At 40.1% G+C, this 14,508-nt stretch overlaps 1 protein-coding gene across 4 annotated transcripts in view; it reads right to left on the reverse strand.

Moving 5' to 3' along the window:
* The window catches only part of CIT (citron rho-interacting serine/threonine kinase), a 163,936-nt gene that overhangs the window by 37,465 nt on the left and 111,963 nt on the right, over positions 1-14,508 (reverse strand). For all 4 annotated transcript variants that reach the window (XM_019649084.1, XM_019649082.1, XM_019649081.1 and 1 more), the window contains 2 exons: positions 6,818-6,871; positions 394-591 (listed from right to left, as the gene is read on the reverse strand). In XM_019649084.1, coding sequence (XP_019504629.1) covers positions 394-591; positions 6,818-6,871 — 252 coding nt within the window. The remainder of the gene's footprint in view (positions 1-393; positions 592-6,817; positions 6,872-14,508) is intronic.

Consider the following 14,508-nt stretch of genomic DNA (forward strand, 5'->3'; position numbering starts at 1 on the left):
GATGGCATAAAATACTGTTTATCTTTTCCTTCTATTGACCGAGGGGACTGGACAAAAATGGACAGAGGGTGATTTCTGCCACCATCGTCTGGGCAGAACCCAAAGCAGACGGGAAAAAGAGACCACACTTAAAAATCAAGTGGCTCACACTAGCCCCCACCCCAAAGCATTCTATTTTTTTTTTCCATCAAAACTAAGAAACTACACACTTTTAAAAGCCGCTCTTAAAATCCCCAAGCCTTCGACAGACAGACATGATTTTTGAAAAGAGCTTATTTACTGGACAGGCTCAGTCTTGGAAGCCTGGGGACAGAGGCACTAGGCACTCGTCCTAAAAGCTTAAGGGAATTGGAGTGCTCCTGGGGTCTCTGACACTGTTTAAAGCATCCTTACTTGCTTCTGGCTGGTGAGCTGCATCTCTCTCTCCGTGATCTCCCGGCGGAGATGGTCCACTTCGCTTCGCAGCTGCACTATCTCATCGTTGGCGCCGGAAGCCTCATCGAGTTGTTTGGACAAGTAGAAATTTTGATTGTTGAGCTCAGCGTTGTCCTCGGTCAGCTGGTTTAGCTGCTCCTCCAGGTCTGTGATGACCTAGGAGAAATGAGGAACCCAGTCACCTACCAAGCGAGTCCGTTTCAAATGAGAAACTGCTTCCAGAGCCACGGGTTTGCGAACCGGCGTGGCGCTGGCAGCCAGCGTGCAGCTCACCTGACTACAAGAGCCAAACCCACGCTCCCACGCCCCCCACTGAGCGCTAAGACACCCACGCTGTGGTAGACAAAAGTCTCCGCTTTCTTTCTCACTCAGGATTCATCTGAAAAATGTGGCAAAAGCAAATCAATCCAATGTGAAAGCCACAGAGAAGGGGCAACTTTAAACGAGATAAAGTTAATGGGCAATAATACAATGTGGAAAATGCAAACTAAGGAAAGAGCAAGGAAGACTGATATCGCAATCAGCTAATTAAGCTAAAATGCCCATGGCCCCATCTAGAGGACATTGTAATTGGAGATGGTCTTAGAAAGCAAAAAAGTTCTCGTTGAAGAAGGCTGAGTCAAGGACACTAAGTTATTTTAATCATTATCTCGGGCAAGAAATTGAATTTCATGCAACAAAGGTAGAAGAAAAAGTTAAGAGAAGCTCAGAATAATCCTGAAAATACAATATTGTAGTAGGACATCCCTTTAATGGTTTTTATTATACAGTTAGCTATCAGAAAATGGGAAGACGTATATACGAAATTGTCATTTTCTTGAAAGAGATTTAATCTGGTTTTGCTAAATTATATCCTTGCTCAATGGCAAAATGACTTCAATTTCAGTGTATTTGGCTTTCCTGTTCTCCGCTGAGGCTCAGTATCAGCACTTACAGAGAGCTCTTATATATAATACTTTAGAAGTTTAAGGGCAATTTTCTTATAATATAGCAGGAATGAGGTGCACAGGCAGTAAATTAAATTTTATGTAATAAAAAGATGTAAATTAAGAGGAAATGCCTTTAAGCTTATGGTTATTTATCATTCCCGATTTTCAAACCTAGAGTTAGTATATGAAATGCTACCACTGTTTCCATGACTAATTCCCTATTTTAACCACCTTTGATTAGCAATTAAAACAAACAAACAAAATCTTCCCAGACACACAGAATTAAAGAGCATCAATTAAGTATATTTTGTTCAATGTGGCTCAGAAAACACAGCTTTTCATTTCATTAACTGAGCTGATAGGCTTTTTAATGTAGTAAGTGGTCTAGGAATCTGTATTTTAATGTCAGACGCCACGCTCAATCCTAATGTGCTGGTCTGAAGCACACTGTCGGCTACAAAAGAGGGAATAAAGGTTATCTGATGGGGTTCTTAGCTGAGACTCCTTTTTTGGGGGAGGGGGGTAAGGGGGGAGGGGGCAGGAAAGTACTGCCCGTTTGTCATTCCCATCAGGCAGTTATGCCTCATTGGGACCCCTGTATCACCCTTTCTGTGACATGGTGAACTCTCCTAAAACCATAAATAATGAATAAACAATGCCCAATAGTTCGCCCTGATCGCCTTCCTATATGACTAAACCCATCCCTTAAGATAGTTTTCATCCTGGACGGCAAATGTCTCCATTTCACGACTACGCTTCCTTCCACCGCTTTCCCAAAGAAAAACAAGACTGAGCCAAACTGGCCTGGGAGCTATGCCGTAAAATGAATTCAGGAACCTCCCCAAGTAAGCAACTTTGAACTCTGCTCTGCTGCTTTCTCCATCTCTAACATGGAGGTAAATATCATATTTCCTGCCCATCTGTTTCTATTGTTTTAATGTTCTGAATTTTCTTGCATACCATCCCACCTTAAGGATCATGTAGCATAGAAGGGATAAAACATTCATGGCCAAAATGATGCTTCATTGTAAGGATTACAATAGTGCCTCTAGGGGAAGAGAGAGACTACAGAAAACCTGTTCATGTAAGAATATATACATTGCCAAAATAATTTCCATGCCATTTGAAGATATATTTAAGCCTTTGAGTACCCACTTCCTTTGAGATTTATGAAAAAAAAAATGCAATTTGTTATGAATCCGTTTCTGCCACCTCTTCTCTCTGTCCTGGAATTAAATTACAAAGTGCTTAAGAAAAAACACATGAAAAAAGGCAATGAGGTTCCAAGATGATTACTCTCACTTCAACTGAGATGGGCCCATTAGAGTAGGAAGGGTCCTTCTAGTTCCCTGTTGTCACTGGGTTTTCAAGGGGTCTCAAGTTTCTGTTTTCTATTTATAGTTTGTGATTGCTGGTTCTATATTTTGTCATCAGCATGTTGCCCATTGGACAAGAGAAGGATTGTGTGTTTGTATGAAGCACCTAAGCACTCATTAAAGCATTTTCACTCATTCAGACTTTTCACATATTCCTTCTGCCCAAGCCATAACATAGTTAGCTTATGACTGTTTTGAGTTGTGGAGTTATGGTATTACGTGTTATACACACACACACACACACACACACACACACACACACACACACACTATTGAGTTTGCAAGTACTGAACTGACGTGAGACACAGGCAATAAATTAATGGTCTCCATGGTCCAAAAAATAATAATAATAATAATAGACAATTGGTGATTTTTGAACCAGGTAATGTGCATGGAGAATTCCTGGGTCTACTTTGTGGCCCACAGTATGTTCTCTCCACAAGAGCAAATGGTCTTTTTACTATAATATATCAGAGCCTGTTAACCTTTCAACTCCAAGGACAGAGGATAAAAAAGATAAACGGAAAGACTGATTCCATCTTAACAGTAAAAAGGATGAGGAGGCAGCATCGTAACGCAGGGGCCACAAGAGCTTTCTTATATACTGCTTTTGCAGATAAGAGATCTTGGTGCAGCTCTAAGAGAAAACAAGGATATAAAAAATAATCTCTTCTCAGTGTCCAAAAAAAAATCTCTATTTGGAGTTATCTGTTGCTTTTCAAGGCGTTCAAGCAAACCTCACGGCTGTGAGAAATAGGTGTTAACCTCTCCCATCTAGATGGGAGGCCAGTGGAGGGACCGTTACCAGGTAGATGCCCAAGAGCATGTTAGGGGTGAAAAAAACAGTCAGATAATGAGCATAAGACTAAAAAGACCCAGGACTGAAGTCTTATTTGAATGCCTGGTTCTTTCTTGAAGGGAGCTATTTGCATATTGTTTATTTTTAATCTTATAGCTGACAGATTGATTCATAATTAAAACTGTGTCATATGTTTGCCCACCAACTCCCCTCTAAAACAGACTTAGGTAGGGTTTTAGGTGCCAGATTGAATCGAATCCTTTTTTTAAATCCCTTCAAAATATAGAAATGGTCAGAACTCGAAAATCTTACTGTTCATGAGCTTTTTAAAAGCTGCTAACTGGGAGCTTCTATCAATTGGGTTCTTCTAGGAGTTCGGAACAGTAACCAAGGTGACATTTCCAAGCGGAGACAATCTCGGGCAGCGCCAACAAGGAAGAAACATCTACCATGCTTTTCTGAAGTGTCTTGAAACTCTGAACTTGCAAAAGTATAGTTAAGATCTATTATTGCTACCAAATGTTGTATGACAGGGGTGGTTTTCAAACTTTTTTAAAGAGCAGAACCTTTTTCTAAATATGTCATAAATCCAATAGAATAACAACAGTAACCAACACCGTTGAGTTTATGGATCAGGCCCTGTGCAAGCACTTTGGGGCATCACCTCATTTAACTCTTGCAGGGACCCCATGGGGTATTTTTACCAAATTTCTGATTTTGACTCGGTGTTTCCCAACTTTTACTGTTTCTGAAATTTGAATAGCTACTGGAACTAAGCTGCAGTCTCTCTTCCCTCACCCAGTCGCCAAAGATTGGTTATTAAATGAATTATGTGCCTTACAATCAATGGTATATTGGAATGAAGGACATAAAATGTTATCCCCATTTTTACAGATAAAGAAATGGAGGCTTGGGAGGATGACATCACAGAGGTTACCAAGAGGCCAATTTAGAATCTGAGCCCAGTCTGCCTGACACCAGAGTACATAGTCTGGACCACTAGGCCACCCAGCTGCTCTAGCTGAGATGTGGGTGGGGGTTCCTCCTCCCATGTGGAGAGGCCCCCAGAAGCTTCTCCATAGAATGCCAGGAGTAAGTAAAGGAAGGATTAGAAGTCACTGTTCCAGAAAAAGCAAATTTGAGGGATAAAAAGAGCGTACAAGTGATGTAAGTTAAGAAAGTAACCAAATCCATTCTACCTATTGCCATATTCTATTAAAAACTAAACTTCCAATTTTAAAAATGTGGGGGACAGCGGATTACAAAGGAGCACTAAGAAACTTCTGAGGGTGATGGATGTGTTCATTATTGTGATTGTTTTGCTGGCTTCATAGGTGCATACACATGTCAGAACTCATCAGATAACTGTACTCCATTATACCTCAATTAAACTATAAAAAATGGTTTTTTTTTAAGAAAAGTTCTGATGCCAAGAAGCCTGAAAAAAGGAGAAAAGAAGCCTCCAGATGAAGCATTACTGATGTACACATTTAAAATACATCCAAGTTTATTTTAGGAAAAAAGAGTAATATAAAAAAAAAAATCAGTCAACAAATGATCTATATTTTATTCAGTGATCATTTAAGAGTATGTACGTAACGTAAGGAAATAACGCTTGTGTCAAATAAGAAACCAAGACAATAAGAAACTTAAAAAAAGTAGGGCAAAAGAGTACAGGAACGGAATGTATCAACTCGCCGAGGAAGAGAGGCGAGAATGGAGGAAATCAACAGGCATTTCTAAGGCGGGCTCACCCTGATCCAGCCATCAGCACCAGGAAATACAGACCACTGATCCATCCGCCAGGGGCCACTTGAGTCCAACAAGAGGCACATCTCATGATCCAGCTGTTCCACTTCTGGGTATAAGCTCATCAGAAACAAGTGCGTACAGCCACTAAAGGACTTGTACAAGAACGTTTTCTGACAGCTTTATTCATAACAAAAACAATCCATATGTCCATCAACTGGAGAACGGATAAACCAACCTCAGTTCCGTTCATACACTGGACACACTACATGGTAAGGAAACAGAACAAATCCTGGATGGATACAACAACAAGGATGAACCGTACAGACAACAGAAGTAAAAAAAACCAAAACCCCAAAAAAGCTAAATCCAAAACAGCACATCTTCTATGATTCCATTTACATGAAGTTCAAGAACAGGCAAAACTAAGCTATGGTATCAGAGGTCAAAATAGTGGTTACCCTTTGGGCAAAGGATGCTGATGAGAAGAAGATATGAGGGAGCCTTCTGGGGGCTGAAAAGGCTCTGTATCTTGATCTATGTTGTGGTTACAACAGCCGTGATACATATAAAAATTTCATTGAACTGAATGCTTAAGATTAGTGTACTTTATACACTTTACTGTATGCATTTTATACCTCAGTTAAGGTGAGGGAGCATATACAGGACTTAATGTCCCATTTATAGTAGGTAAAGAGGAAAGAAAGAGTTCATTATAAGATAATAAAATATGTATGTGGGGGTGGGGAACAGGGTCTGGAAATTCATATATGCCACTAATGCTGACTAAGGAGGTAATAAAGCAATGAAAGGACCAAAGAAAGGCAGTAGAACTATGAATAAAGATAACATCCCTATCTTCTGCAAGGGGCCTATTTCAGTCCTTCATTTTGATCAAAAATAGACTTTGCATTTCCACTGACCCTACCCTATTACATAACCTATGAAAGATGCTTATCGGCTCATAGCATTTATTTCTCTCGATATAAATAACATCTCCCAAAGAGTCCTAGATTTTAAATTTGCATGTCTGTCAGGAAGCCAGGTTTTACCTGTTAGGAAGTTAAAATTTCTGGATCCCCAGGAGAAGTCATTGGCGTGCCCTCTTAGAGGCATCGGGCTGGGGGACCCTCGCCCATATAACTGCCCCTAATCTCTGGACAATCTCTGGTTTGGGCTGGCTAGCCTCAGAGCCTTCTACACTGGAGGAGAGGGCGCTCCCTTGGGAGCCTTGTTGAATGAAGCTCCTGAAACCTAGTAGTGGTTGTACAACGAGAATTACTTGAACCATCACAACTATCTATCCTTCCTCAAACGTGGAGACTGGTTTCAACTTTTTAAAACTGGCAGAATCCCAAGATACTTAAGTTATCTGGGGCTCAGAAAGGCCACATCAGGTTGATGGCATTAACTGCTTCAAGCCGAACGTGTGTTCTCAAAACTCAGTCCCTGCTAGCATAAAGAGATGTCCCCTCTGCCTTCTTGGTTTTCGTTTTAGGTTACTTGAATCATCTTTGGTTAATACTCACAGTACAGCTGTTACGAAGGGCATCAAATTTGCGCTGGATTTCATCTCTATGTGCCTAAAAGGTAAGAAGTTGATTATAAATTTTCCATAGGGAAGAATACAGTTCCACATGCTATGGGTCAAATAAAGAGAACAGCCTTTGCCTACAAAGCCAAGCATGCTGTTGCTGCAGCCTTAGCATCTGTTTTTCAAATACTTAATTAATCACGTCATCCCCAACGTCAGGAACAAAAGTTACAGGAGCACACAAGGCTGTGTTCGTAGCAATGTACTACTTTTTAGACTGTATTTTTCAATTACAGTTGACATACGACAATAAACTATTTGGAGCACACGTGCCTACCCTTTACAAATATATTTCACCATTCATATGAATGCCTCGGGATGAGTGGAAGAAAAAATAATGATAAAGGATGAAGTTTTAACTCTCCATTTGTCTTATTCCCCATTGTTAACTTTTGCCCCCTTCCCTCCAATTGACCCTCCCCTTCAAGCCTACTCCAGAGAGAGAGAGAGAGAGAGAGAGAGAGAGAGAGAGAGAGAGAGAGAATAGGAAAAAGTAGAGTTTTTTTTTTTAATCAAAAGCTGCTGAGATTCAGAAACCTCAAAGTGACCTTGAAATAAATATAAAGGCAGAGCGGCTCTAAAACAGCAACCTTCGTTCAGTTGACAAGGATTTTTGGAGTGCATACTTGATAGGACAGAGAATATAAGGTTTACACCTTCATTCTGGTGAGGCAAGATAGAACATAAACAAGTGATTGATGATAGTGACAAATGCTATAAAGGAAACAAACAGAAAAAGGGAATAAGGAAGATTAAAAGGAACTTACATAGATGGGGTGGTCAAGGAGGCTTCTCTGAAGAGGTGACATTTAAAAGGAAAACTGCAGGATGAGGAGGAGCCAGCCAGGTGAAGAACAGGAAAGGGCAGAGGGAACAGCATGTGCAAAAAGGCTGAGGCAAGAAAGGGTTTGGTGCATTTGCTGAACAAAAAAAGACGTGAGTGGCCAGGACACAGTTCTGTCAACTTCAAGCTGTGACCAAACAGTGAGCACGACAAGTGGGATTTTTGTTTTTGTTTCATCCAATGAAATGGAATAAACAGGATAGAACAGAAAATATCAGAATGTACTTTGGATGGTAAAGGTAAGCATTGTTGCAGGAAATTTGTTTCAGATATCATAATTCATCAAGTTTAAGTTACTATCAATTTGTAAGACTATCCCAATTTTATGTAACAATAAAAAAAGTGCTATCAATTAAACTATAACACATCTATGTCTATTTGACACTATAATCATATATAGGTTATGATGATAAGATGCATCCTAATTTCAGATACCTTAAAATCAATGAAATACAGTATATATGCTCTCTTGTATTAGAATGCAAAGTAAAATGTATTCTTCAGTGGGCTGTGACCAACCGATTTTTGAAAACCACCTGGCTAAAGCACAGCAAGAAAAGGAAAAAGTGACCCAAGATGATGGCAGGGACCAAGAATCTCGAAGGCCCAGAAAAGAGTCTGGATTTCATTCAAAATGCAATTAATAGCAAGCCAATGGAGGTTTTAAAAAGCAGAGTGACATGATCTGATTGTTATTGTGTGGATGTAGCAGGAAGAAAAGATCAAAACAAGACAGAGGTAAAAAGGAGCAGAGAAACACTATCATTCAAAGAAGAGAGATGGTGGCTTAGAGTAGGACGGTGGCAAAAGGCGGAGAGAAGTGGATGGAACTGGAAGTACATGTATAAGACCTGCTGATGGAGCCAAATGAAAGGGGGGCATCAAGGATGCCCTAACAAACTTTTGATCTGAGAGACAAGGTGGACTGTGAAACCGTTTGCTTAGCTATGAAAGCCCAAAGAAGGATCTAGCTTGGGGCAGAGGCAAAAGTGGTTCTTCTCTTTAAAAAAGGAACTTAGTCTCCATCAGAAGGTCTATAAGACAACTAAGTCAAAATTTTTAGAGCTGTGATGTATTCTCTTGTCTATTTTGCCATAAATTAATATTGTAAGTTTATAACAGATCATACACTGCAGAAAAATAATGGTGGACTTAAAGCTATAGCAGTAGAAGCTGCAAAATGAAACATGCAAAGAAAAAAAGACTTAAAAAAGTGAACAGAGCATCAATGAGTCATGAAGCAACTTCAAGCAGCCTAATATATATGTAATTAGCGTTCCTGAAGATGTGTAGGGGTGAGACAGAAAAAGAATTTGAAGAAATGGGCACAAGTTTTCCAAAATTGATGAAAACTATAGACTCACAGATGCAAAATGTTCAGTGAGCCTAAGCACAAGAAACATGATGAAACTTAAGCTAAATCAAAGTGCTTACACCAGCAATCCAGAGAAATCATAAAACCAGCCAGAGAAAAAGACAAGTTACATACATAGAAACTAAGAGAAGACAGACAGTAGATTTCTAACCAAGGGGGATTGGAGAAGGGTGGGAAGCAAGCTAGAAGACAGTGAAGCAACATCTTTCAAGTATTCTGAAAGGGAAAAAAACAAAAACAAAAAACCTGTCAACCTAGAATTCTATACCCAGCAAAAATATCTCAACAATGAAGGTGAAAAAGAAAAGAAGAAAGCGAACTAAAAACTTTTTCAGACATACAAAAGCTGAAGGAATTTGCCACCTGCACACCTGTACTATAAGAAATGTTAAAGGAAGTCCTCCTACAGGCAGAAGGAAAATGACAACCAGAAACTTAAATCTACACAAAAGAATGAAGAGCACTGGAAAAAAATGGTAAAACAAAACAAAAATAGATACTTGCATAGACAAACTCACAAACAGATTCAAATAAAGTTATCATTTAGAATCAACTTCCAAAAAAAATTAGTCAATATTTTTATGGACTAATTTAATATTTTATAATCTTTTTCCAAAAATTGATCTACTTTTTATCCAGCAACAATAGGAGAGACTTATTAATTGAACTGGGTAAGAATACTACTTATCCAAAGTAGGAATGTGGGTAACTGCACTGCTGTTGAAATATTATCTGTGAGCTAGTAGCAGCCTGGCCCCCAAAACTATCCAACTCCCTTGAGTGCACTGCTTCATCACCAAGGACAAAAGGCATGAATTCTTCCTAGAGGAAGAATAAGGCACTTAGTTAATAAACTCTAGAACAGGAATGAGCACACTTTTGCTTTAAAGGACCAGAGAGTAAACATTTTTGGCTTCGAGGGCCATTCAATCTCTGTCACAACTACTCAATTCTGCCCTCACAGCACGAGAGCAGCCATACTCAATCTGTAAACAAACGGGCATCATTGTATGCCAATAAAAATTTACTGACAGAAAACAGGAGACAGGCTACATTTGGCCCACTGGCTGTAGCTTGCTGACCCCTGCTCTACTATTCTATTTCGTGTGAAATCTCTCAAAGATAGAAATAGGAAGCTGAGGCTATGTAGAGTTAATTCCTTCACAGCCTAAACTGCGATCATAACAAAGCTCCCTGGACTAGACTTAGGGATAGACACGCTATTCCACTTTCTTATTACGAGCAAAGTTTACAAATAACACCACACCATTAAATTCATGTTTAACTGCCCCCACTGTAGTCTGAAATTTCTATCACATATACTGTTTTATTTTCTTTAAAATTTACCATTACAGACCTTTGGCTCTTTTTGACACATCAAATGGCAATCCACTTTGAGGGTATGATGTAATGAATTACTATCATTATGGCTTTTATTACTGCCTGCGAAATAGAAGCACAAAATGTAGAACTGATCCTGTTGTGACTGCTAGAAATACTATAAGCATTTAACAATTATCGGACTGATCTAACAAAATGTCAACAAACGTGTTTAATGTTTCTTTGAAATAAATTGTAAACAAATAGACAAAAAAGCAAAAGGTCACACAATAGTATATATGAGGATAGTAAAATACGTAAGACAAGCTTTGGTTTCTCTCAATGAAATATCTGAGTGTTAATTCGGCAGTAGGTGCTACAGGGAATTAATACTCGTGAAAATTGTTGAGGACCCCCAAGAGCTTTTTATGTGCGTTATATCTACCTATAGTGACCACATTAGAACTTAAAACAGGTTTTTTTCCCCAATGTTTGTATTTTTTCTTTTAAAATAACAATAACATTACTTCTGTACCACCAGTGTAAATGTTAACACAATAATAAATGCCAAATGACATCTTAGTATTATTGTGAAAATAATCTGACCTTGGGGGCCTCCAGGAATCCACAGACCCCACTTTGAAAACCACTGACCTAGGGGTTGAGTGGCAATCAGGTAAAACGGACAGGCCAGAGAGGCCTGAAGACCAGAGAAGCGCTCTCTTTAGGGAGGACTTATGTCTTCATTAATTTTAAGGAAAGTTCCAAGAGGAAAAAAGAAAGGAGAATTATAAGGCAGCCTTGAGGAGAGAAAATACCTGAAGAGCTGAGCAAAGGAAACCAATACTTAGATTTCTGACCACCTCCTGGGATCCATGGTCAGGATTCTAGAAAACTTAGGCTTCTAGGCATCCACCACCCGGCCTGTAAAGGCAGGCAGGCACCAAGCAAGACTGTCACCTCACATCGTGGCTAGCACACCGATAGCTTAGCAATTAAATATAGGGTTTGATATTTATGTAAAAAAAAAAAATGAGAGCGTGCATTCACTGATGTTTTAAAAATCAAAGAGGATGACTCTGGGACCTCATAACTACATGATGTTGACACTATTTTTTTCATTAGTGTCACTAGCTTTAGACTCTTGATTATTCAGCATTAGTCATTTAACGAAACTGGTAAAAGGACGTGAGGGCACGGACACAAAGCGTGTTTGTGGGGCTTTGCTGATGTACACCGAGCCCACGCCACACCTCTACCCCGCGGCCCCCTTCATTGTAACGGCTACATCATGTCACACATCTGTGTGCTCTCAAGTGTGCAGACTCAAATTCTCTTCCTTAGACGAAGGGATTGCATGGAGTCTTAAGTATCAAGTTCAGGCAGAAAATGCTCTCTTGTACCAACAAGCACTGAAGCATCTTAAAAGAGTGGGTTTTTGTTTGAATTTGACTCTCCTGTTGGTCTCCACCTTGACTCAGTTCAGCTTTTAATGGCCAGTGAATTTCAATGCAAAGGCAGTTGAGAGGATGGGGAAAGCGAGAATGGGAGAAAAGAAAGCCTGAGGCAGACCAACAATGGCTTCCCAGTGGCCTCAGAGAAGCTCCTTCAATGCAGAGCTTCCATTGAACTGCACTCCATCTAATTTGGCCCAGGGGCAGAGGCCAGACAGGGTAACTACTCCTTCCAGGGCTAGGAGATAGAGGCCTCTTAGAAATAAGCGATAATGGCCCATTTGACTATTCCCTTTTATTGATAAAACAGCCTGCTGTGAAGCTCACAAATCTCCTGGGGGATAATTTTAGATCCAGCTGATTTAATTTGATTGATGCTTACACTTGAGTCTGAACTTGGGCCTCAAACAATGAGAGAGGGGGGTGGGGGGTGGGGGCGGAGAGAGAACGAACTGCATTTATGACCATTTTCTCTTTCTCTTGAAAAATACATTCTTTAGAACAAATTCAACAAAGCCATTCAGGCAACAACCACAAGCAGTCCATAACCAGGTCCAAAGGACATAATAAAAAGGAGGGGAGAGAAAAAACCCACAGCCTCAAAACTGAAAGGAAGCAAACTGACATGGGATGGGAATTCCTGCATGACCTGCTTGCAAACAGCTGTCTGACCAAAGGCACTTTTCTGCCATGACTTTGAACGAGGCCCTGTTTCCCATGGCATCTTCATCTGCAAGACTGGTAGAGCCCTAGTTTCTAGACCTAGGGAGGTCTGCTCCTTTCTTTTTTCTAAGAAGACGCTCTGAGGCAGTGATTTCATCTGACTAAATTAAGTCGTGACTTGCTGCTGTGCTAGGCTCCCAGCAGCCATTAGACACAGCACATTCCAACCAGCAGCAAGACAGAATTTAAAGACTAATTTCCCCACAGATAAACAGCAGTGACACATGCTCTATTTTATACCCTTCTCCTTCCAAACGGGAGGATAGGATGCACAGCCACCAGCCTCCCTCCTAATTCCAACAGAGCAGCGAGATAAATGTGCCCCCCTTCTCCAATGGAAAAGGATTAGAGGAATGACAGGCCAATCCCTTGGCGAGAAAAGGCTAAAGACACAGCACTAGGCACAGAGTGTGGACTCATGTAAGTATGGAGTAAATTACTGATGTCTCCTTCTCTTTCTTTCAGAGCTTGGGTGTTCAAATGGGCAAAATATTAATATGCATTACTTATATAATAGTTGAATTTTTTAGGTGTCTCCTTTAGTAGCTAAGAAATGTTATCTGGCTGCCTAGCTCCCCATCCACCCACCTCCAGAAAGCATATAAACCTTCTTTGCACGAACACTTACATATATATTCATTTCACTCATACCTCCATTTTTTTTTTCTTCCATAGACTTATTTTTCTCTTTTTTTCTTTCTTATTTTATCCTGTCACACTGTTTTGTATCTTCCCAAACTGCTTTCAATACATTTTGAAACACGGCAGGGTATAAATAAACAGATAATGTGACTACTTTCTTCCAAACCAATACTGGGGGCATGTGGCATCGACAAGTGTTTAATAAGGGTTCTCATAGAGACTATGGAAATTCAGGTTGCAGTCAATATCTGAACTTGGCTTAAGTCCTGGAAAATCTAGGATGTGCAAGCACCTTCTTCATAGGAGTTACTATGTGCCCTCTGGATCCTGGAAGTCCCTGTGTCCCAGACTGGTCCATAAGGACCCTGGCACTGGCAGATCATGTACCCAATTTGGCTCAAATAATGGGCTCCCCAAACCCAACATTGGGCGATAACTTCTCAGAATGAAACTAGCTTTAAACAAATAATTTTTTTAAAACTAGTGATATATCTATGTATCTATATCTGCTTTTAAATAGGGTGAATCATAAGTAACAAATGAGCATGGCCATCTGTAGAAGTAATCCCACTCTAATAGATGTTTAGAGATGTTTGCTGATGGAGATGGGGAGGACAGCATCCAAGATGATCAGAATGAATAAGGCAGCCACTAAGGTACCTTATTTAAAAAACAAAACGAAACACTAAAGCCAGTCAGCAGCACTGTGCCCTGCCCATGGGAAAGGGTACCCTGACCAGCTGGCACGAGTATACCCATCACTTGGCAGGCGCAGTCTGTTACTATTAGAAATGTAGGTGCTTGGTTGTCAATAGCCATTAAGCGCACTCAGCTTTTATGCCCAGAGTCCAGGTGCAGCAAGCAACCTTCCAAGAGTAATGGGGTTTTTAAGTAGGCTTCCCTGAAGGGGAAAAAAATGTGAAGATTAGCCACCCCGAGTATCCTGGTCAACTTGGCGGTTATGTTTCCCACAGTAAGTTGATAAGATGGCATTTTAGATATAAGAGTCTTATAAGTTTTATTAGCCTGGATCAGTCCCTATGAGAAGGATCAACTGTGGGAAACTGGCCAAAAAGATCACTTTTTTTTTTTTTACTTCTATAAAATAAAGAACTAGTGTCTAAATCCAATGATACACCCGCACCCCCCCCCCAAGGTCTACTTCCAAAGAATACTCTCCAGTTGAGTAAACTACTAATAGTCTCTCAGAAAGAGCAAGAAAGCCAGGTCTCTTTTAGAAAGAGAATCTCTCATTCAGAAGAATCTTT

Source organism: Hipposideros armiger, unplaced genomic scaffold (assembly GCF_001890085.2).
Source record: "Hipposideros armiger isolate ML-2016 unplaced genomic scaffold, ASM189008v1 scaffold_129, whole genome shotgun sequence".
NCBI lineage: Eukaryota > Metazoa > Chordata > Mammalia > Chiroptera > Hipposideridae > Hipposideros > Hipposideros armiger.